The 24,630-nt window shown below is 54.3% G+C and overlaps 1 protein-coding gene across 15 annotated transcripts in view; it reads left to right on the forward strand.

Moving 5' to 3' along the window:
* The first annotated feature begins 1,081 nt into the window (after nt 1–1,081).
* Nucleotides 1,082–24,630, forward strand: part of Kcnt1 (potassium sodium-activated channel subfamily T member 1) — a 55,832-nt gene continuing 32,283 nt past the window's right edge. For 2 of the 15 annotated variants that reach the window (XM_006233706.5, XM_063284465.1), the window contains exons 1-2: nt 15,854–16,285; nt 20,393–20,434. In XM_006233706.5, coding sequence (XP_006233768.1) covers nt 16,131–16,285; nt 20,393–20,434 — 197 coding nt within the window. In that variant the 5' untranslated portion in view covers nt 15,854–16,130. Of the gene's footprint in view, nt 1,564–15,848; nt 16,286–20,392; nt 20,435–24,630 lie in introns of those variants that run through there. The other 13 variants (XM_006233697.5, XM_006233701.5, XM_008761624.4 and 10 more) reach the window with 12 other exon arrangements.

The following is a 24,630-nucleotide window of genomic DNA, read 5'->3' on the forward strand; positions in this document are numbered from 1 at the left end:
CACCGAGCATTCTCAGCCTCCAGAGGGAGGGAGTACCCACACTTGTAGGCCTGCTGGTAGGCTGGGGGAGGGAGGCCCAGGGAGTACACCCACTCTTCCCAACTTGAGAATGAGAGAGTCCGAACCCTGCCTGAGGTAAAATGTTCCCTTCATCTTCCCTCAAGCCACACACAGCTCATGGCCTACTTTGAACAAACATAGGACGAACCCCTTCCCCTCAGGCCTTATTGGGAGAAGCATAAGCAGGCCCAGTGGACTGGTGCTGCATACACACGTGTCGTGTCGAGACTGGCCACCTTCTTGGTCTCTTTGCTCGTGGCTGAGCCAAGTTGGGGCACTGCTAAGTCAGGTAGATGGGAATTGGGCCTTCTCCCTACTGCATTCTACTGTGGGTTGCTGGAGGGCTGGGGCTGAATGCTAGGAGCTCTGCCTTGCCGAGGAGCAAGAAGCCCAGGACTCTGGTTAGGTCAGGAGCCCAGTGGACCACAGTCCCCCATTGAGCCAGTGCCCACAGTTCCTGGGTGCAATTGAGTCCGAGCCTGTTCTCACTTGGTGGATGTAAGCTGCTTCTGGGTCCTATGCTGTAGGCAGAAGTTTCTACAGATAGCTGGGATTTGGAGGCTGGCAAGATAAATGCCCCCAGCTTGCTGTCTCAGGAGGCTGGGAACTGGAGCCTGGGGTCCCCTGCCAGCCCGTCTCCAGCTGCTGTGCCTGCTGAATGTGGATATGGAGGGAGAGGAAGACAGGAAAGGACAAGGGTGGGAGGACTGGGGAGAGACCCTCCTGGTGCACATAGGCTGCCCCAGCCCATTGTCTACATATCTCTACACCCTTTCAGTGACTCCCGTGACTGTGATAGGAGTCTTTAGAAGTCCAGAGTCATGGATCACATCTGTTCTGATTTGTTGGCCCTAGAGAGCCTCTTCATAAACCGCCTCTTGCCACTCAGCAGTGAGAGGCTGAGAGGAGGCCTTGGGGGTGGAGATAGTGGCTCCAGAACCTGAAGAAAAGCTGAGCAACTGGCCTTGGAGCCGACTGTGGGGGCGGGAAGCCTTGCCTGGCTCAGGTCCAGGGAAGAGGAGGGCTCCCATGCGAACTCAAGGAAGACCAGGGACCTTCAAGAAAACGATGTTCTGGAGTTAGCCCTGACCACTCCCATTAACACCCCCCAACACCCACCCCCACACACTGACGGACACACACATATCCTGGGAAAAGAACCCTAAGCAGAGCCTTGAGGACGCGGAAGGCTCCCCGCCCCCGCGGAGCTCCGCCCTCAGCCCCTCCCCCTGCAGGTGCTTGTCCCGCCCCCGCGGGGGGTCGCGGACGCCGGGAAGAGGCTCGCAGGGGTCTGCGCGCGTCCGGCGAGGGCGAGGACGGTGAGGGGACGCTGCCGTGTGCCTGCAGGCGACCCTGCGCAGGGAAAGTCGGCGGCGGGGACGTGCTCCTGGACGCTGCCAGCCACACAATGAACGACCTGGACACAGAGGTACTGCCCTTGCCGCCACGGTATAGATTCCGTGACCTGCTTTTAGGAGACCAGACATTCCCGAACGACGACAGGTAAGTGACGGAGCTGTCCGCGGTGCTGAGCCCCGCACAAGCGTGCGCATCCTTCATTCTCCCCCACCCCTCCCAACCCCCGCGCCGTCCCAGCCGCCGCCACAGCAACGTTCTTCAACTTTCTCGGCTTCCCAGGCGAGAAAGTTTTGGGTGGGCTGGGATCGGGCGCCTCTTCCTGCGGGGACCTGGAACAGGACTCGGACCCGGGTGCTTGCAGTCACTGAGGCTCTGCCGCGCGGGGCTTGGGAGGTAGAGTGAGGGACTGGCTCTGTATCCCGGTGCACACCCGCTGTTGCCCCCCCGCCCCGTACACACCCGCTCTCGTTCCCAATTCTAGCGCTCCACTGATCTGAGAACCAGTCAGAACCGCACGCACTATGGCCGCGGAGCCCCGCAGCCAGCCAAGTAGTCACCAGGGGTCAGTGTCCTTCAGGTTCATTTCAGCGTGGTCACATTTTCAGAGTGAAGGCGGTATGACGTTTCCTCTTCTCAAATTCTCCTCTGTGCTTTAAACAGGGGTCAACAGAATGATCATATGGAAATAGCTCCTAAGTGAAGGGGCTTGTCAGGGAACTAGGCAGGGAGAAATGTCTCTTTCTGCCTTTTCCCCAAATAACTGTCTTGGTAAGCACTAGTGTTCTCGCTGCCAGCCTCAGGGGAGGCGCTTTCTCACCAGCAAGGGAAGATGGTGAAGGACACTGTAAGACTAGGAAAGGCTGGCTTATGATCAGAAACTTCCACTCTGTGCGTCACCTTCCCGGAGCTAGCTATGTCACCCCAACCCTGGGCTGAGATGCAGTTTCCCTCAAACAATGTAGTTCCTTGAATTAGAACAGAAAGTCCACGAGCCTGCAAATTGTCAGAACGCACACTGAGCCTTTGAAACAACCAACTGCTGGCTGAAATCACTACTGGGAAAGAATCATTCTTGTGAGTAGGTCAGTGTGTGTGTACAGAGCTGAACTGCATGCAGAGTGATTTGATTGTTGCTTTGCCTACTGGGACCAATATCCTACCAGACTTCCCTGGGTGTTCAGGGCATCCATCACACAGAGTGGAGCAAAGACGTGTGTGCATGCGGGGCTGTATTGTGTGTGTGTGTGCACATGCGTGCGTGTTCCAAGTCTTCACTGGTTAGAACCAGGGAGTTTGGGTCCTGTGTAGGCATGTCTGTTTACTTGTCTATTGCTGTGTAGCCCAGGCTTGCCTTGATTCATCATCCTCCTGCCTCAGCTCCTTGAGTGCTGGGATTGCAGTTGTGTGTCACTGCCTCTGATTTAGAGGTGCGTTTAGATTTCATGCTTTCTTGTCTTTTGAACCAAGTGCTACAGTAACACACAAGCATGTCTGAGGAAGATGCCCTGTTTGTGGTCTCGTTAGCAGTGTCTGCTCAGACAGGGAAACATGGCTGTCTTGTCCCTGCCATCTGTAGCTGGGGACTCTTGTCCTCCTGGGACCCTCACCTGTCACAGCTTGGGCTTCTGTGAGCTCCAGTTTTCTGTGCCTGACATCTTAAGTCAGCACCCCCTCCCTCCTGGGTGCCTGCTCCACTGAGATGTGGTGAATTCCGGGAATTAGCAGCTGCGGAAGGCTCTCCCAGTGCTTGGTAAGAAACAGCATCCTGTCTCCCCAAAGTGCCTGGGGCCTGGCTGGACAGATGCCAGTGACTGTGGCTGCTGTGAGTGAAAAACTGCCTCCTTCCCGTTCTGGCATAGATAGTGAAGGTCCCTGTAGTCAGCCATAGGGTGACAGCCACAGTCTGCTGGTAACAACTGTCTTCTGCCCCAGGGGGTGAGAGACTGCTCTCGGGGCAGTGGCACTTTGTGCAATGCTTTTAATTGTGATAAACGTGAGACATAAACTTGAAATTAAACATGAGCAGAGCTGGTGCAACGCTCAACTCTCAGAAGCTAGAACACAGCCATCCTGAAAGATCGCCTTCCCCCTCAAGGGCACTCCCTTGTCTCTGAAACTGTCTCCTGGGCACTGCTTTAGTTAGCTGCAGAGAGTGGGCGAGTCTGGCCTCCCATGACCTGCAGACTCTGGCCCCTCCACACCCCTCAGTTCTCATCACGGGCAGGTGATACAGAGAGCTGTGGGCTGAGATCTGCCCCAGAGCATCTGAGCCCTGGGTGTACATAGACCCAGCACAGACATCAAGCCGTGGGTGGGGAGGACAGGGGAGGTCCCTCCTGCTGCCTGGAACCTGTTGTCATTCCCACCAGAAACTTTGCCCCTCCTCCTCCTCCCCCTCCTCCTCTTCTCCCTCTTCCTTCTCCTCTTCTCCTCCATACTTGTCTCCTCTTCCTTCTGCACCATCACTGATTCTCAAAGTGAAGGGTGGCACTGGGGGCCCTTCTTCACAACTATGATGTTGGCACAGGCAGCTGTACCACGTGACTAGGAGGGCTTAGTCTGGGACAGAAGGGAGGGGACAGAAGGAAGGGGGGTTCTATCTGCTTTACCTACTCCCAGGAGTTCTCTAGAGTAACAAGCTGGGGTCCCAGGCTGCAGATGTTGGGCTCCTGTACCAGGATGGTATAGCATAGACCACCCACAGCCCAGGGTAGTGTTCTCAGCAGGGGGGTAGCTGGTGTGTGTCCCAGCACAGGAAGGCACAGGTTGGAGGTTTAGTCCCCCTCCACAGCCTTGCTCCCTGGTCTCGTCCCACTACTAGATCTGCAAGGCAAAAGTAGGGTGATATACACCCCAAGTCTTGGAAGGCTGTGAACAGGCAGGAAGGGCCGTGTGGGTTTCCTGTTCTCCAAAGGAATGAAGCCACTGCTGGTGAGTCACCACAGCCTCAAAGGCCTTGACAGGGAGGTGCTCAGCCACCCACACGTGCAAATGAGGCTGCACTGCCAGCCTGGGCATTCTTGAGGACACTGAGCACACAACCCATGAGGGGCAGAGTTGAGATCTCACCCACATCGGAGGACCCATGTTGCCCTGGATAACCTCTCACAATCTGGGGGAGCAGCCAGAGGAAGCTCAGTGGATCTGGGCATCTTAAGGAGGTTGGATATCCTCTCCCTCCAGAACGGCCCCTCCAAGTTTCCTGGTCTGGTGGATATAGACGCAGATCCTCCCTCTAAATGTATGAAGACCCCTTAGAGGACGTCATGAGAGGCCTCAGGCTGTGGTGTTGATGGAGTGTCTGAATCTCAGAGTCTTGTCCTGGTCTGTAAGAGACTAAGGCTTCGGTAGCACCACTGGCCCTTTGTCCCCAGGATGTTCAGGCAATACCAGGCTGCTCAGAATAGCCACCATGAGATGAGACCTAGTAGGTCGCCACTGGCTGGGCTCCAGGCAGGTGAAAGCAGGTTTGTCCTGGATTGGTCTGCCCCGTTCAAGTCTGAGGGGAAGTCTTTGGGGGGTCCAAGGAGCCGCTGCAGATGGCAGGCCAGACAGAGCAGGCCCCATCTGTGCTGTCCCTAGCTCTCAGACAATGGGATGGATCTCAGCTCATTTCTCTGAGGCAAAAGCTTTTGAGTATTTTCTGACAGAATCATAAAAAAATGGGGAAACAGAAAATGCCCTGTGGCCAGGGCAGGGGTTCCCCCCCGCCCCCCGTTGAGGATAGAGTCCTGGGGGTATAGAGCCTCTGGTGCCTCCTTTCCCTTCCTGTCAGGAACTGAAGTGCATCAAGTTGCTCTTTGGGGACTAAGCTGAACCCTTCTCATGAGATACAGGCTCTACCCCAGGTCTCCAAAGGAGAGATTGAGGAAAGGTGTCTCGAGGGACAGCCCTGAACTCAGAACTACTCACTGAGATTGTTAATGACCATTGAGCTGGGTTGGGCAGTGCTGCTGATGGGGTGGGGCTGAGCTGGGAGTGGAGAAGTCTACTAGGATCATCAGCGCTGCCTGACAAGTGCCGTGGATAGCCGGATGCCCACTAAGTGCCCTCATCACTGTTGGATGAGCTTGCCCTGGGGACCAGAGCCTGGCTCCACATCCTAACCACTCCCATAGCTTCACACACCCTGTCCTTACCCCTACCCTTATCGTAGTCTGCCTCTTCTGCTACATAGTATCATTCTGAACCAGACACCTCGGGCTCTCCCTCTGCCGGGCAGCCCTGCTTGCACCCCACCCCACTCTCTGTTCATCCCTTCCAGGACAAGTAGCCTCCAATCTGCACCGTGAACCAGCAGCAGGTGCTCAGAGGCCACTGGGACCAGAGTTTGTGCATGAAGCCCTCAAGGGCAGCCCTAGGATGGGAGGTATTAGGGGCACACTAGTTCTCCTTTGGGGATTCCTTGGGCCTTGACCAGGAGCCCTTCTGGGTCCCAAGTGAACCCACAGGAGAGGAACAGCATCCAGTATCTGAAATGGGAAGGAGCGTAAAGGATGGAGGGTGTGGCTTGGCTTGAGCCAAGGTGATAGTGGGTGGGATATGGGGGTCATGCCTGGCCAAGAGTTCAAGTGGTGCCAGGTGATGAGGACTAGTGGTGATGAGGACTGAGGCAACCAAGGAAAGGCCAGAGCACAGAGTCGGGGCTAGGAACCCCAGAAAGGACTGGAGCACCCCCAGCACACCCAAGGCTTGAGCTACCCAGCTGACTGGAGCCTCATACCTGCCAAGAACAGACTTCGAGTGAACTGATGGGACAGGAGATGGCATTGTCACTGCAGAGGACAGAGCAGGGGAGGATGATAGACCTGCCAGGCCCTGGAGCAAGTGGAGTGCCCCTGCCCACTGGCTGGCACTGGGTTTCTGTCCTTTGTTCCTGCCCAAGGCTTCTGAGCGCAGGGAAACATCAGGTGATGATGGTGCTGCCTCCCACGGGGACTGCATTTAAAATACCGTCTGGGTGCTTCCCTGCATAGGCTTGACTGATGAACGGGGCAGGCCTTGGGGTGCTGCCTGCACCCTTCTCTGGGCTGGGGTGCTCAGCTGAGAGTCATTGAGGTCAAAAGGACAAGCTCCCTGGGCTCCAGGAGCTCACTAGGATGTGCATCCTTCCATATCCCATGGATACCTCCCTGTGTGTCCTAGGTGATTGAATCAAGGCCTGGTTTCAGCAGGAAGAAGGAGGATGGGGTCTGAAAGGTTCTGGAGTGTTCAGGCACTCTCAGTCGTCCTGAGCAAAAGATACAGGTTGAGACTTGTCCGATCATTGTCCAGGACCAGGGCTGCTTTCCACAAGCCTCTGTACATGCGAGCTATACACAGAGATGAAGGATTGATTGCTCATGCCTCTACACTCAGCTATACAGGGAGTTGGCTAACCTGTCCCCTGCTATACCCTGGGCTCTGTAACAAGGAGAAAGCCTGGGAGGTGAGCCTTGGGGCAGAGAAGCCAGGTGACGCCCTGAGTAGTCCCAGGGTTGGCTAGACCTCCCTCCTCTAGAATCTCTGCCTGGGCGTGGGCTCCGGGACTTGGGCCACCACCCCAGAGCTTGGACTCTTGGGAAGCTACAAACAACAGGACTAACAGATGGGAGATGGGCTAGAGTAAAGGAAATAGAACACAAGGGCAATGAGAGGTGTCAGTCCCGGGTACACTGTGGTCATCACCTGAAGAGCCCCCTGGAGCCACTGTGTCCCCATTCACACAGATTGTACACCATCAGTTGAGCAGTCTGGTCCCTTCATGCCCACGCCTGTGATGTCCAGAGACACCCTGAGAAGATGAATTTGGCATCTCCAGGGGCTAAATCCCTTACCTCGTCCTCTGAGCCAACACAGCCAGACACGTAACTTGGCCCTCCAAGCCTATGTTCTATGCCCACATCCTAGTGACTCACTTGGATGACTTAAAATCAGATTCCTTCTGAATTAACATAAAACAGAACCCAGAGGGCTGGGGTGTGTGCGCGGGGGTGGGGTCCTCTGCGGAGTCACATAGACGTCAGGATTAGTTGGGAGAGGGACAGTGCAGTTCCTGGGGAGTCCCCTGATTTCCCACACACTTCCTATAGCCTGCCACAGGCCACTCTGAGCTCCTCCACTTGGATGCAAACAGGAGGGCATCTTCTGTTTACCCTTTGTGTTTGTCTACTGTGGGCCGTCATGAGCAGGCATTGAGTACCCCTCAGAAGCAGCTCCCAGCACAGCTATTTTCACAGTCTTGAAGGTCAGAAGTGTCCCCCAGGTTCCTGGAGGCCAGAAGTGTCTAACAGGTGCTGGTAAGTGGGATTCTTAGAGCATGTTGACCGATTACAAGCCAGGTGTGGTGGCTGGTTCTTGTAATCACTCTACTGGGAAGGCAGAAGTGGAGATTTGCTGGCCAACCAGTCTGCCTAATTGGTGAACTCCAAGCCAGTGAGAGACCCTGTCACAAAGGTAGAACAGTGGAGTTTCCTGAGTATGACATCAAATGGTGTCCTCTGGCCTCTACACACATGCGCATGCACATTTATCTACACACACACACACACACACACACACACACACACACACACACACACAGAAAAGGGGGTAAACATTCATGTGAGTATCAGCTTCTTAGGTTTAAGGGGCTCCAACTCTGAACATCTGTCCTCCAGAACTGAGAGCTCACAGTGTAGTATGGCTTCAAGGGAGTCAGTTAGGTGGCCCCAAAACAGGTGTCGCAGGTGTCATGAGAAGCCAGAGCCAAGAAGCTGGAGGTCACTAATGGGAAACATGCTATGCCAGGCCCCCTGGTACCAGCTCTGAAGATGGCATCTGACCGTCCAGCCACATCTGGGGCCAGGCTGTTTTCCTAAAGAATCTAAGTAGCCTGGAGATACACTGGAAAGTGGAAATGCCACACGAGAGGCCCACCCCACCCCGGATGAGGTGGAACACAGTAGGAACCTCCTAGCAGGCAGGCCAGCCATTTTGCAGAACAATGAGAGCCAGCCTGCCAGCTGCCCCTGACCATTGAGGAGGCAGATGGTGGAGACTGCACCCTTCCAACCTTCACTTCCCTGAGAGCCTAAGAAAGGGGCCCTTTGCAGCCAAGAAGGCGCTCTAGGGGGTCAGTCCCCTGGGCTTGCTGGGAATGGCCTGTTGTGGGGGAGGGGTATAGCAAGAGCCAGGGAAGGAAGACATTCTGAGCGGGCTGAGCCTTGTAGGACGGGTGAAGGAGCTTCACGGATGGTCAGAACATGTGTGGGATTCTGACCCTGTGCTGGGCAGGGTAACCATCGAGTATCGAGCCCAGGTGGTCCCAGGTGCCAAGTGCTGTCCTTGGGCCTCAAGCCCAGTGACACTTCAGAGATAGAGAACTCCCCAGAAGCAGAGCCCATCTGGGAGATTCCATGGTGAGTTTCTGAGCCCAGAGGTCCCCATATCCACCTTCTATTGCTTTAGATGTGGGCAGAGCCACACCTTTAGGGCCTGGCCTGTGAGGGCTCCTGCCTGGCTCCACCCTCCACCCACAAGCCCCTTCCAATCTCAAGGAAACTCCTGAGCAAGTGCCACCTGCCACCCCAAGAAGTGAGAGCGCTCGGCTCTCAAGGTCCTGGCACACCTAACTCAAGGGCCTCACTCTGTCCCACTGTCAACCTGATTTATTTGTATAGACCCAGCATGGGAAGGGGAATGTAATCCTGTGTCTCCACTCTGGAAGAGACCCTGTTGAGCCTCTCAATGAGCTGTAGTGTCCTCAGAGGAAGATGTGGCCTTGGGCCATTTAGTTCCCATCCATGGATGCCGAAAGTGTTTCTGCCCTCCCCGGCTCCAGAACAACAATGGGAGGTACCTGCTGTGACACCTGGCTTGCCTCACACCCACCTGCATCCTCTTGGCAGGAGAGGCCTCTAGAGAGTCATGGACGACCACCTACAGAGCTAAAGGGTCTGCCTGAGACTCTTTCCCAGGTCACTGAATAAAAACCTTCAAAATATGTCCATGTCTGGTTCCTGGAACCTTGGCTTAGGCTATATGCTTCCTTGAGGGTGGTTGTGTGGGGATTCGAGAAAGAAAAGTTATCCTGAAAGGCAATCACAAGTGATCCTGTAAGACAGAGGCAAAGGCCTGGGCTGCAGTCATTGAGACAGCATTGGCCCAATATGCAGATTTTGGATATTTTACTTGAGGGGCAGGAGAAAAAAAAAGAAAATGTCAAAACGTAAGCCAGAGAAATTTGATGTAGAGATGATGGGGGGGCCTTTACACGTGGACTGGGTCTTTCTGGATCTGTGCATCATGTACTTAGCCTGGAGTTGTGTTCTCTTGTCATGGGTGATGTCCCTGTGTTAGTATCCCTGTGCTAATCCTGAAGACCTGTGGCCACCCAGTACAGAAGACACTTTGCCAATGGGATTAAGGGCCTCGTGATGACATTGTACTTAGGATTGTCTAGGTGGCCTGGGGCCATCTAGGGTCTTTGAATGGAGAGGCAATCCCAGAGCAGACTCAGAGGTTAATGGAACAGAATCAGAGACTCAGCGGTAAGAAGCACGGGTGGTCACTAGAAGCTGTCAAGAGTTCTCTTTTACAACTCCAGCAGGAATCCAACAGATGTGGAGGCTCTGGGACCCCTGAACCCAGAGGCGTGTGATTCATGCATGTCGTTGTCAGCCAATAAGCTTCTACTTCTAGAAGCCAGAGGACGCCTGTGTGGCCGATATCAGTGCTCAGGTCTCATTTGGCCTCTGTTCAGTCTGTGGCTTCCTCGATCTCTGGCCCTAAGAACACCCCTGCCTGAAGCTGTGCTTCTCTGGTGAGGATGGGGTTAGGTCCGTAGTCCCAGCTCAGAACATCTTTATTTTGAATCGCAGCACCCTGAACACTCCCAGTGTTTGCTAATTATATTCTTCTCTTTACTCGACAAGCTTCAAGATCATCACAATCTGTTCTGTAGCCAGATTTTGGATAATTACCTAACACGTGCTGTGAGCCCACTTACACGAGCTCCCGCTGACCACAGGCATCCGTTTACCCCTTCCATTCTGAGGCACTTCGGTTTGGGGTTTCTTAGAACTGTCTGCAGATAACCTTTGAGGTTAGCCACCCTCCCGAAGAGAGGCACGTGTGCCTGGTCGAGTTCCTGCTTGCTGCTCTACACCTGAGGCATCTCTGTGTCTGGGATTTGGGTGATATTTTAACGGGCTGTACTAGCTCTCTGTTCTTTTTCTCCCATTAGATCTGCCTGTGGCTATTGTCCCCTTCTTCCCTGAAGAAATTCCAAAGCCACCTCCTTCAGCCTTTGCTGGGTACCCTTCCCTGTCTTGTGTCCACAAATGTCCTCCCAGCTCAGTAGATTGAGAAGGATGAGTTTCCCGATGTGCTGTACTGTGGCTTGTTTTCCTGGAATTTAGTGCGTGCCTCTTCCCTCCCTGTATAGTGTTTCCAAATACTAAGTGTATTTTAAACACTTGAGGCCAATTGGGGGCCCCACCATCGGGTCCGAAGACCTGTCGGAACAGAGTTCTCCGCTCTCCGATGCCTGATCAATGTCTGCCTCTGCGGATTGATCAGAGCGATTGTCCTGGTCAGTACTTCCATTTCTAGCCTCTCTTTGGATCCAATTTGATTCACTCTGTAATGTTGGGATAGTGCCTGGGCTCCCAGGAATCCTGAGTTGTAAAAATCTCTCTGCTTCCGACCGTAGAGATAAGTATACTTATCTGGTCTCTCAGAGCTGCTTTTATTGAACCGTGTGCTCATTACGCTGAGAGATCCTTCCAGCCCTAGAGTTTCCTTCTGGCCTGGGGTTAGGTTTTGCTGCTAGCCAGGCTCTCTGCTTTTAGAGTCCTTTCCCTCTCGATGGAACAGGAAGAACAGCATACTGCTGTGCGTCCTCTAGTATTGTCCTCCCCATCAACATTGAGTCCTTAGCCCCAGCCCCTGCGTCTACCTTGTTCTGCATGTCTTTTTTTTTTTTTTTTTCTTTTTTTTTCGGAGCTGGGGACTGAACCCAGGGCCTTGTGTACTGCATGTCTTTATGGAGCCAAGGACTCTGGGACTTCATGGAAACCAAGTCCAACAGGACCTGTCCTTTTCCGAATGGCTTCTTCATCAGCACAACATCCACCTCTGTGGTAGCGTGTGACGGACTTCCCTGCGGAGGCTGAGTAGTGATCTCTCATGGGCTGACTCATGACCTGGGGATCGCTCACCTCTTGGCTGTTGGGTAGCCACACCATTTCTGTTCCTTCTCCTCAGCCTACATGGTGGTAACGCTGCCTTTCCAGAACCCCAGAGATGTGAAGGGCTGTGCGTGTCCAGCGCTAGACCTCCCTTTACTTTAGACTTTATGAGATATTTTTTCCTGTTACTTTCTCACTCTCTGACAATGTCCTGAACCCCTTCCTGAAGATGTGCTTCTCTGGAGACTGTCTCTCCGTGAGAATGGTGTTAGGTCCGTAGTCCCAGCTCAGAGCGTCTTTATGTTGAATCCCAGCACCCTGCACACTCCCAGGGCAGGCCGTCCAGCTGGGCATGCTGTAGGGCCCCATGCCCTTTCTACGGGGACAGTCTGAGGGGAACAGCCTATGGAGAGGTTCAGCTCTGATATCTCCCTCAGCAGACAGCAGTGCAAGTCAGGGCAACTGCCTGCTGCCACCCATTTACCACCAGCGAACTGCGGGGAGAATTCTCAGGGTCTATGATTGTCCCAGTTTAGCCTAAAATGGTGGTCAGGGTGAAGAGGCCAAACCTTCAAGGTATTTTTCTCTCAGGCAGGGCATCTGCATGCGTGCCATGTTCTTCTACACTGCTCTGCTCTTGGGATCTCACCTGTAGACTTCAGTGACACATTATCTGGGTATAGTAGCTCTTGCCTTCCATTCCTTTTTTTAGTCCCTGGGACTGTCATCTCCTCGTTCTCATCACTCTGCTTCTGACACTGTTTTGTAGACGTGTGTGGCGCTGGTGTGTCCTGTCTGGTTGGGGGCTCAGGAACTGGATTCTGTCCTTTTCCACATCGGTTCAACTCTGGGTCTGGGAGGCTGCCCTCCATTGTGGTTCTTTCATCACCTGACCCCACAGGTTCTACCCACAGGGACTTACTTCATCCAGTTGGTTCAGAGTTTCACATTTCTCTATATAAGGCCACTTGCAGTGTTATGCCTGGTGTTCCTAAAAGGAGGATTGTTTATACCTTGGTTTCTATGGCATTTGTCCCACGGGGTCTTGGGACTCCAGACTGTCCAAGCCTGGCACCTGGCACAAGGTACCTGGCACCCATCTTCCCTTCATTTTTTTTTGGTTCTTTTTTTTTTTTTTTCGGAGCTGGGGATCGAACCCAGGGCCTTGCGCTTCCTAGGCAAGCGCTCTACCACTGAGCTAAATCCCCAACCCCCATCTTCCCTTCTTTACCTCACTCCATACTAGGTTCCCTGACATCTGGAAACTCCTCTGTGCCGAGGTGCCAAGGAGCTAACACAAGAAACAGCACTGGACTCTCAAAGCAGAGGTGATGACCGTGCTTAAATTATACCTGCTCCGATCTCTGTGATTTAGCAACCAGTGAGGCAGAGTCCTACCTGCCCCAGATTCCCCACGGTCACTAAGAGGTTCTTCACATGCCTCAGCTTGAAGTCACGCCGGGTGAGACACTCTACGCAGACTCCAGTCTGTCAGCAGATGGACACCTGGAGACTCACTGTGCTCTGAGAAAATAAGAATAGAACATCCAGTACAGAGGTGCCACACACGCCCAAGCAGGCAGCTGGGTCTCCGTCCCCTGTACTCCGTAGATGTGGCGTCTGAGCAGCCCACATCGCTCAGGGGTGCAAATGTGTTCACTCTGAACACGGAGCCCTGCATCCATGACACTGATGAAACCCTCTACCCTTGCTCCTGGGTGGCCAGTAGTTCCCAGAAGTCCTTCCAGCACTTTCTGTGCACTGCAGTCTGTGTGCACAGCATCCTGTGTTATGCCCTGTTCTCTCTTAGCCTGATTCCCACACATTACTGTGAATCATCCCACAACATGCCCTTGGGAAGTTTCATGGTCCCTTCTTGGGTCCCTGAGAAGGGCAAAGGGGTTTCCACCTGCAGGGCAGAAGTGCACCCACTTGGCAGGCATGGATTGATACTTTGTCTACTGCCACATGAGCTATGTTGAAGTGTAGTCAGGGGACGCTCATGTGGATATTAGCTCAGAGACTGAGGGGCTGGTTTTATGAGGTCTTGGAGCTGAGGCAGATAATTGGAAAAGCCAATAAGGCAGGTTTTTTTTTAAACACAAAGGCAATTTTATTCAAGTTTAAAATAAAAGCTGTGGGGCAGGCCAGCTGTAAAACACCCAGCTGTTGCCCAGAGGAAGGAGATGGACAAGAGAAGGGAAAGCATCATGTTGCTTAGGCTGCCATGGCATGCAGACACATGGCTGACAAGCAACCGTGTGGTGAAGACAGTGACTTTAGTGAAGGTAATACGGAAAGTGCGCTTAGAAAAGATAAAGAAAAAGGTACACTTCTCTGGATAGTCCACAATAGCCGACCGATCTGTGGCCCTCTGAGGCTGCGGCTCCACGATTCTGTGCTAGCTGTGGGCAGGACTCTGGGAAGAGAAAGTAGTGTCCTGTTAAAGAGCTTGTTAGTCTCCCTCTCTTTAGCATGGCTTAAGGTGAACCCATCTTCTTCCTTCCCTGAGCCGTCATTTCTCTCACACAGCGGTGACTAGGGTATGGATACCCTGAGGAAGCATCATTGGCCCTGAGGCAGGTGCTTCGTCATCCCCTTCCGAGGGACTCAATCCCGTGAGGACAGCCCTGAGTTGCTGTCCTGTTTCGCCAGGGTACGTGGAGGTTCAGCAAGGCCAAGGATGAAGGGCCCATCCAATGTTTAAAGGATTCGAGAAAAGGAGAATAGTGAGCCCCTACTTTGTAAGGTCCGTGATGTAAGTTATGGGAGCTAGTACACTCCCTAAGCTTAGGAGTACAGAAGCTCACCTTCCCCTCACAGATCTTCCGGAAGGGCCCTGACGATTGGTAGGCCACAGTTGGGGAAGATTGGGCAGGTGGGACGAGCCTGCCGTCCTGGTCTGGGTGGTCAGGAGACCCTGGAGCTGCAGCAGCTGTTTCAGGACTAGGGTGTTTAGAGCCTCCTGTACTGCATGTCCGATTGGCCAGACTTCTAGCATAGACCTCTGGCTGCTCTTACCTACCTGTTACCTGGGCAAGTCACCTGCAGCCTTGGCCGTGAAATGGATAGGTCTGGGATAGAAAAACCATATCATATGGTTGCACAGGTATCTCTGAATCAGCCAGTCTCCCCATCAAATCCTTACTCTGCTCCTTACTGTTTCAGTGTAGTGGGGAAAACCACTCCCGCAGCTCCTCAGTTTGCCCACTGTACACTGCTCAGGTGTGCGCATGCGCGTGCGTGCGTGTGTGTGTGTGTGTGTGTGTGTGTGTGTATGTGTGTGTGTGCATGTGTTCGTGTGTGTGTGTGCATGTGTGTGCATTTGTGTGTTTGTGTGTGCGTACGCATGTGTTCGTGTGTGCGTGTGTGTGTGCATGTGTGTGCATGTGTGTGCATGTGTGTGTTTGTGTGTGCGTGTGCATGTGTTCGTGTGTGCGTGTGTGTGTTGAGGAGAGGGGTACACTGATGTATGTGTCTGTTTGTGGGAGTGTAGACCTGTGTGTGTCATCACGGCTGGTACGAACGCATGCGCATGACTGCAGAGGCTGGGAACAACCGCAGATGTCTTCCTCAGTTTCTCCCTTGGTTTTGTCCACTTGTTTTTGTAGCTCAAGACAAGGTCTCTTCCTGGGACCTGGAACATTCCAATTTGGTGAGGCCAGCTGGTCTGCAACCTCCAGGAATTTGCCTGTCTCTGCTCTCCCAGCTCTCAGATTTTTAAGTGTGTGCTATCACCATGTCTGACTTTTTTTAAAAATAGATATGTTGGGAATTGAACACAAGTCCCATCCTTGAGTTACAAGGACTTTAATAATTCTGTGCTATCTCCCCAGCTCCTGCTCGCGTTGTGAGGTGACACTGTGCAAGTCCCCAGGTACCTGGCGCAGACTGATACTCAGTATCTGGAGGTACCTAAGATGAGAGCCCAGGACAGTTGAGCCATCAGTAACAGCCCTTTGAGGGCTGAACCCTGACAGCCTTGGGATAGGATTGGCGGGTGAGGACGCTGAGCATCTGCAGCAGGGAAGACAGGCAGACACCTTTTTCCATCTGACTAGAAGACTGGGCCCACCTCACTCAGTGAGGCCCTGAGGTGGAGCTTAGAGGATGGGTGGGGCTCTGTGCTTCCTGCCATCCTGAGCAATACATTACGGTTCCCAGGACACACAAGAGTACCCCGTGATGTGGGTACATGCCCCCGCAGAGATGGCTATCTCCTCTCTCCATCAAACTTCCTCTGGAGGTGAGCTACCAAGGGCCACATGAGCTGTCACCTATGCTACCCTTCCTGCATCCCCTCTCTTCAGTACAACGGCAGTTATCAGCATTACTATTACTTCTGGTAGGGGTAAGACAGCGTATGCTGGAACTGCATCCTCCTTAAGGCATCCAGATTGGGGCAAGAGCCTGGGGCCGACCTTGGTATACGGGGAGCCAAGCTGAAACCCTCCCCACTCTGGACCATTCCACTGTGCTGCGCGATTGGGGGTGAGGTGAGCGGTGGTTGCGCCCGGCGCCGCCCCCGCCACCACCACCCGCGCCAAGCGCTCCCGCAGGATGGCGCGGGCCAAGCTGCCGCGCTCACCGTCCGAGGGCAAGGCGGGTCCGGGGGACACCCCAGCCGGCTCTGCAGCCCCTGAGGAGCCGCACGGACTCAGCCCGCTACTGCCCACCCGCGGCGGGGGCTCCGTGGGCAGCGACGTGGGCCAGAGGTAGGGACACTTGGCGGGGACCAGGACCCCGCGGCTGCGCGGGAGGGGCTTCGCATCCTTCGCATTTTGTTTAGCACGGGCTCTGCTTCCCTGCGCCTGCCGTTGCCTGTAGCCCGGGAGAGGGCGTCTTGGTGTCCCACCACCCCTTGCCTGAAGCCTGGCTTGGGGACACTTAGACCCCGGGGCCTCTTGCTTAGAGGTTGAACCTAGGGCCTTGCAAGTATGACCTGGGCTCTAGGCCAGGTGACTCTGGACCACAGTGCTCCAGGAAGCCCCATTTGAGTGGGTTTTTACTAGGGACACTAAGTAAAGATAAGCACTTTAGAAGTGAGCAGCTGAGGCCCAGGCAGGTTAGATAGCAAACTGGCTGGGGTACAGTAAAGGTATGGGTTTTGCTGAGTACCAGCATGGTGGGGCAACCAGGATGCAGGAGGCTTTTGCAAAAGGGAGACCACCCTTTTCATCCTCCTGCAAGCTGCAGGCAGGATGTGGCACCCATTTCATGGATGAGGGCACTGAGGTCTCTGCAGCAGTGAATCCCTAGCCATCGCCTGCTTGTGCCAAGAATCCTGCTGGCTGCTGCGGGGGAAATGAATCAGACCTGGCCCGGTGTGGGCACATCGTGCTCGAAGCCTGCTCTGCTAGCGATTGGGGCAGGACTGAATGGGACCAGGCCCCGCAACTTCCTGAGCACTGGCTTTTAAGGATGAACAAGAATTGGCAAGGCTTTCTGGACAGAGGGATGGTGAAACCCCTGGGTGAGGTGCCGGTGCTGGGTCAAGCCTGATGATTTGGCAACAGATGGCTGGACTAAAGTGATCACAGCACCCCCTTCTTTCCTTGCCCCGCCCCCCACTTGCACCAGTCTCTCACTAGGAAGGTTCTCACACAGGAAGGCTGCTGCTACCCTGTTCCCATTTGCCAGAAATGGCTCTTGAGGGGCCTCCCACAGCTGATGGGCAGCTCAGGCAGGAGAATAGTTAGTGCTGCTCAGGGGGCTGGGGAATGGACCCTTCTTGGCCTCTCATCTTAATGAACACAGTGGGGGTGGGAGCAGTGATCCTGGAAGCTCCCTTCCCAGCCAATCTGGCCCCATGACAGATGGGCTGCAGGCATGGCCGTTTCGCCCAGGGTTCCTCATCTCAGCCCAGAATACAACAGAGCTGTGGCCGCCTCTTCCAGGAAGCCCTCCCCACTTGCACCTCTGCATGTGGCTGCCCTCAATCCTGCAGACCACAAGCCGTGCTGCTGGCCCTTTAACAAGGACAGCCTCTCTTCCCTATATGCAGGGTCTTGCCAACCTCCTTCTGCAGAGCAGAGAGAAGGGAGCCACCTACCCAGCTGGGTCCAGGCAGCACCTGGGCCATAGCTGGCACCGTAACACCTGCTGTGAGGAGCAGATGGGAGCCAAGGCAGATCCCAGCTAAGGAGGATGAGGTAGACTGGCCCACTAGGAATCAAATTTGTTGAAGTTTCCAGGCAAGATCCTGGCCTGTGACTTGCCTTTGCCCGTTCTGTGTCTGGACTGCTGTCCAGAAAAGTCAGAGCCTGGGGCCTCCCCACCACTAGGAAGGAAGCAAGATAGAAAAGTATCTACATGGCCTCATGTATGTCCACAGTGGTGGTGTGACTGTCCACACAGTTCCTGAAACACTGCTTTCTCACAACTGCAGCAGGCTTGGGCCCTCACACCCTATCCAACCTGAACCCACTCTCTCCAGCTCCCACTGAGGCTTAGGATGGTTGAGAAATGTGAGCTGGGGAGAGGGGAACCTATTCAAAGTTTGGAAACCTAGAAAGGGCTGGGTCATTAGCAAACCTCTCACTGTCGGGTGAGAGAGCCCCTTCTAGCTCCTGGATCCACTTGACCTGGGCCCCCGGCGAGTCCTTCCCACCTGTACTTTCCGTGGCTCCCCCTCAGCGCCATCTGCTCCCTCAGGGACTGTCTGGCCAACGAGTGATGTAAGGAAGTTTTATGCCCAAGAAGGAGCTGGATGGTCAGAGGGTGGGGCCAAGTCTCTGCACAGGCACGTCAGAGGCCACACCTTAGCTATGCCCATGGGGCCAGGATTGGAGGACAACTGGAGGGGACAGAAGGAAGAAATGGTCCTAGAAGTTGTCCCTACTGGCATATATTGGGACTCTCTAGAGGCTCCAGATGACACTGGTCTATTTCATAGCCAGTAATAGGACCAAGAGAGTAGAGGTCCTGGGGTGCTGTGGTGTGTTATGGGTAGAAAGCTACAAAAGACCTAGGAGGTAGGTCTGCCCCTGAGAACAGAGGGAGTGGTTTGAAGCTCCACACACTTGTCATGGGGAGCTCCATGACGAGGGCTCCTCTATCCTTTGGCATCTCTGGGGTCTTAACTGAAGGTGTAGAGGTGGGCAGAGTCAGGGGGTGCTGCAGCGAAGCTGGGGCGGGGCCTGATGGATGTGCAGAGACCTGACTTGGCCTGGGCCCTTTCCATCCCTTACAAGGCTCCAGAGAACAGCCACTCCCATTGCTGTGTCCTCACAGGGTCTCCGCTGGGGCCACCCCTTTGAGACTGGGATAGTGACACTCTCAGTCTACTAAGGACAGAGCCCAGGAGCAGAGGCTAGGGCAAGGGTGCCAGGAATCCCCCTCCTCAGTGGCACCCTAGCCTGACCTGGTCAGTGTAGGATCAACTGTTAGCCTTACTCTGAGCTGAGCCTCCCCCACACTTGCACATCCACCACGGCTGTCCCAAATCAAAGTGCCCTGAGGATTAAGGCCCCCACCTCCCCTCCCGGCTTTTTGACCAGCCCCCAGGACTGGCTGTGTCTTCAACCTTCTTACAGCCTGAGCCTGCACTACAAGACCCCGTCTTAATACTCCCGACATCACCTACTTCCTTACCGTTCTCTAGCTCAGTGGGGCCATAGCTTCACAGCCTGTGGCTCCAAGTCTCTCAACGGCCAGCCAGATTCCCTGTTCACACTCCCATTTTCAAGATCTGTCAGGGCCTTCACAGGGCAGCTTCTCAGGCTCATGCACTGCCTTGATGTTCTCCCAAGAAGTCTCCAGCCTATCAGTCCAGTTGTAGGGGGCAGAATCTCTCCCCAGCTCCAGTTGGATCAACCTAGCATTCCAGGCTCAGGAGATGATCCCCTGGATCTTCCTTGCTGGGACTTTCTTGTCCTCCAAGTCTAGAACCTCATGGTTCCGTACTACTCCAGGATCCTGGGTCTTCCCCTGACCACCGGGTGGCTCCTCTGAGCAGCTCCCTTCCAACACCTCTCACCCTTTTTAGGCTCCCCCGTGCCCCGCTCCCTACTCTGACAGGAAGACACACCAGGGACAAGGAGGGGCTGCATAATGGAACGTGAAGCAGTATCCTGGCCTCACAGAGGTCCCAACGCAGGTTGTACAGGGGGCCTGCCGCCTGAGGTCTGCAGTAAGGAATCCCTGTTTCCTCACCTGGAAGATGGTTGCTTTGAAAATGAAGAGAGGCTTCACTGAAGTCCTTGGTTAGAGGACTGACCCAGACAGCATGCAGTCAACACTCAACATGGGCTGGTACTGCAAAGTTCCTGATGGCAGGGTAGTCTAGGGAAACTCAAGGTCAAGTTGTCAAGTTGGCCAGGCCCACACCTCAGTCACCCAGGAAGTGTCAGCTGAGTAGGAAACCAAGAGACAGGCCATCCAAAGTTTACTGTGCCCAAATGTGACCCTGGATAGGGACTACTCAGCTGGCTTCAGCTTCCTCGGCTAGTGTTACTGTAAGGGTCACTGTCTCACAAAGATACCTGAGATAGGCTTAACACTGAGTGGGAGAGAGACAGATCCTTGTATCTTGGCTAAAGGCAGGGTCCTGTCCTCCCTGTGATTGCCACTCCTTCTGGCCTGCATGTGCCAGACGTGTGGTCTCTGCTGCTTTCTCCCACATGGAGTGGTAGACCTGGCTTCCATCTGCCTTGCATGCTAGGCTGCCTGTCCTGACAATACCTATCATGCCTGAGGCTTCACAGTCACAGGTATGGGGACTTCAGGTGTACCCCATTACTCTGGGATACTGCCTGGAGCCCTACTATGGTCCTGGAGCCCCATCCACCTTCTATGTTGATGTATCCACTCTGTGTCTCCAGGCTTCATGTGGAAGATTTCAGCCTGGACTCTTCCCTTTCTCAGTAAGTGCTTCACATGGGGGGGGTAGGGGGACTGCCTCAGGGACAGATGTGTCCTCATGCCCTGAGAACCAGGCTCATGGGAAAGGCTACTCTTGTCCAGTACCATGGGCCACCAGCCAGACAGGAACGTGACCTGGACCAGGACCAGCATGTGTTTCTTGCCCTGGGGGCTGGAGCTGAAGATTAATGACCCCCTTGGGAGGAATCTGTGGACAGGAAAAGGGCTCCCTGGGGTGGATGTCTGGTTTTAGTTACTTTTTCTATTGCTGTGATAAAACACCATGGCCAAGGCAACTTAAAGGAGAAAAAGTTGATTGGGGCGGAGTCCACGGCCATCATGGTGGGGACATTGGAACAGGCAGGCAGGCTGGTGCTGAAGCAGTAGAAGAGAGAGCTAGCTGGGAATGACATGAACTTTTGAAACCCCAAAGCCTGTGGCACACCTCCTTCAACAATTTCATCAAGGCCACCCCCCCCATCCTTCCCAAACTGTCCGTGACTGAGACCTAGCACTCAAGTCTATGAGCCTATGCATTTCCTGACGCCAAGCCCCTCCCTCTTCTTGGCAGGGTAGTCTAGGGAAACTCAAGGCCAGGTCGTATGGAGCTGGCCAGGCACTGCCATTCTCATTCAAACCATCACAGTGCCTGAAACCGGTTGTGTCCAGACCTTCAGTAGAAGCCTGGTGACAGGATGCAGCTTTGCCGCCATGCCTGTATGGGTACAGTGTTCATTTAATCCCGCAGCCTATAGCCTCAGCTCCTGTCTGCTTCCTTTGTGCATTGGTGTCTCCCAGGGCCAAGGGTTCTGCTGGGTGCCTCTCTTTCTTCAGCTAAGAGTTAGGCCAAGTGACAAAGGCTTTGAGACTGGGGCAGCCAGAGCCCCTCAAGGAAACCTTTAGGCATGCCCCTGGGAGCCCGATCCACCACTGTTGGAGTGGTCTCCATGTGGGGCCTTGTCTGTCATTTCCATTGATGAACAGAATTGGTAACCACCACTTGCTCAGTGTCTCCAGCTGCTGGCAATTTTGGGTGCATCCCTGCTACAGTGATTCAACCTACAGTGACCCCACCGCTGTGGGCTGGGTAGCTGCAGCCACAGCCGTTAGCTCCACCTCCTTATGGTGCAGTAGAAAAGAGACATGGACAGATGCGCCAACCACATGCAGTGCTCTCCTTCTCCCCAGGTACCTGAGGAGCTGGGCCTCAGACCTGTTAACAATAGGGAGCTAGAGCCTGTCTGTGGCTGCCCCTGCTATACGCTCTTTGGAGAGCCCCCGGGGTCCAAAGAAAAACTGTCTCACTAGGCAAGTTAGTTCGAGAAGCCAGTGCTCTTTTCCCAGGCCACTCGGATCTCTTCCCTTAGGTTCCCAGGTGGAGCTTAAAGACCTCCATACCTGACAGCTTACTCTCAGGCTGCATGGGGCTAAAGCCTGGGGCCTTTCTGGGGAGCCGTGAGCTGTATGCAGGACCCAGAGCTACAAATAGAGTTCTGTTGAACTCCCCTGGGGATTATGAAGGCCTGGGGTTGTGGAAGAAGCATCATGTCTCTTCCCACTTGGCCAGCCCTCTGACGATGCAGGGAGGAGCAGGTTTGAGCTGCCCCAGGCAGCCGGTTCTTGGGCTCTTCTTACCCTCTCACCCAAGTAGCCAGTCCCACAGCTGTCTGTGCCTTCTAGTTCCTCACCAAGGTGGGTCATGTATTTTACTCTAGCTCAGACTAGTGGTTGGGCCTGTGCCCTCCCCAAGGTCGGTGGGCATGGCTGGTGTATGTGTAGCCAGTCTGTGAGTTTGCAGTGTGAGGCACTGAATGATCCAGGCCTGAGGTGGCTTCCTGTGACCCCATGGGGTGCTGCTGGTCCTGGGCCCCATACCCATTCTCTTTCTGAGCTCATTCCCATGGGACATAGTAGGACACACCTCACCGTTGATAACGCGTTGCCTCTGTCAGGTACTCTGTGATACGGGGAGAGTGGGGGGAGCATCATTGTTCCCAGTGAGGAAGCTGAAGTCAGGCAAGGGCAGAACCTGGATCTCTTCAGCTTCCTGGCGGGCACTGGCTCTCCAACCATACACTCTGTGACTCCCAGAGGTCCATGCGTCCCACCTTTGGCCCATGGGGTCGAAGTCAATGCAAGTTGAAAGCCACCTCAGACCTAGATCGTATAGGTCCGGAGGTGCCTTGAGCAGAGGCTGTAAGAGTGCAGGCCATTCGCAAACTCTGCTCCTACAGGGCTGTGCCCTGTGCCTTCATGTTAGGGCAGAGCAAACATGGTGTCCTAAACACAGGTTGGAGTAAAATGGATTATTTTTAATCCCTGTTTTGTGTGGTGCTAGAGGAAGTGGGTGGCCACAGGTCATTAAAGTTTAAAAGTAAAAAGAATTCATTGATTTCTCTGGCATCGTAGAGCTCTGACTTCAAGGGAGCCAGGCAGGCCTGTGGCTCCTCCTGGAAGACATCTGTACGTGTGCACTGCACACAAAGCACATGGGGCCGTCCAAATGGGTGTCGTCTTCTAGGCAGCCCTGCTGGGAGGGTGTGTTCTACTCATGGGATGGCATCAGTCGGGGTCAGCCTGGTACGGGGAGGATACCATTAGCCAGGTCAGTTTTCCACAGCTGGGCCAAGATGCCAACAGAAGCAGGGTTGAATGTCACAGGCTGTTCTGTGAGCAGCACAGGGCCTGGTGACTCCTGGGCCTTCACAGGCTGCTGGGTTTTCTGATCTCAAGATGCTGCTAGGAAGATGACAAGAAGGACAGGAGGCATCAAGGGCCTAGGACCCTGGAGAGTGAAGGTGGAAGTGTCCCTGGGAGTAGTGGAGACCTGGGCACTCAAGAGACCTACGGACCGCGGTCAGACATATGGGAAGGAGCAGGGGACAACCAACAGGAATGTCCCATGAGAATATCTAGTGAGATGGGGCAGCGGGGTGCAGGGACAGAGGGAGGGCCAGAGTTCTGTCTTTCCCCAGATGGGGTCCCTCTGCTTAGAGTTCTAGCTTCAAGGAAAGCATACGAGTACATCTCCTGTGTATCCTGGACAGCATCTCTGGTGGGAGAGGAGAGGAAGGTGGGTCAGCCATGGATCAGTCTGCCCAAGGGAAGTGTGTGAGTCCAGACTCCTCAAACAGAGGAGCTTATGCAGCGCAGGTCAGAACCAGTGTCAGGGGTCCACATCTGGAAATCATCATCTCGTAGGCAGAGGTGTAAGGTGGTCACGGTCACCCCACATGGCAGGAGCTGGGGCACACATGAATCTGACTCTTAAGCTTCCCCTCTGCCTGTTAGGCCACCAGGATTGACTCTGGGTTCTACCCTCTCGATCTTATCTAATCCTAACCCCCATCAGCACTCCCCCACACCCCATAGTTGTACATAGTCCCTATCTGCCCCTTCGGGGTTAAACTCTCAGCACATGGCACCTTGAGGACACGTCATCATGTTCTACTGGCATGAAGTAGCAGAGGGCAGTGAATAGCCCACCCCAGCCACCGGGGGCATACCCATGGCAGGTAGAACTTGGTGCCCTGATCTGGCAGATTGTAGAAGACTACTGTGACCATCCCTATTAGGGTTGGCATGGGAGTAGAGCCAAAGATAGGTGGGGGAACCACGGTGGGTCAGAAAGGCTGTGGTCTGTGCCCTAAGGGCGATGAAGACAGACTGCCACCTCCCTTGACAAAGGTCTTGGCCACCTGCTGAGGCTGAACAGGTAGGAAGACCCTCCCTTGAGGCCTTTATTGTAGAGGAGGTGGGTGGACAGGAGAGGGATTCATAGGTTCCTTACATGCTTTTAGGACACAGGTGATCCCACGGGCCCCCTGATAATGACTTCTGTGCCCCCATCCCCATCCAGCCTGGTCACCTAACCTCTGCCGCCTTCAAAGACAAAGTCACATAGCTGACTTCAGAGTCACTTGTGTGCAGTGTCCTCTCCTGCCTCGGGCTCCTAGCACCCTGTTAAAAGCCGTGCTGCCATATAGTACGGCATAGTTTTGCACTGGCTATAGCATGGTATACCAGGGCACTGTGGGGGCATGGTGGGACAGTGGGGTGTTCTGGATAATTGGGGTGCAGAGATGTGTTGTGGCATAATGGGTGTGCTGGACAATCTGGGGCACAAAGCTTGGTGGTGTACAGTGTAGTTTGTGGGGCATCGTGGGGTCATATGCTGGGGTAGAAGGGTATATTGAGG

This window comes from Rattus norvegicus, chromosome 3 (genome assembly GCF_036323735.1).
Source record: "Rattus norvegicus strain BN/NHsdMcwi chromosome 3, GRCr8, whole genome shotgun sequence".
NCBI lineage: Eukaryota > Metazoa > Chordata > Mammalia > Rodentia > Muridae > Rattus > Rattus norvegicus.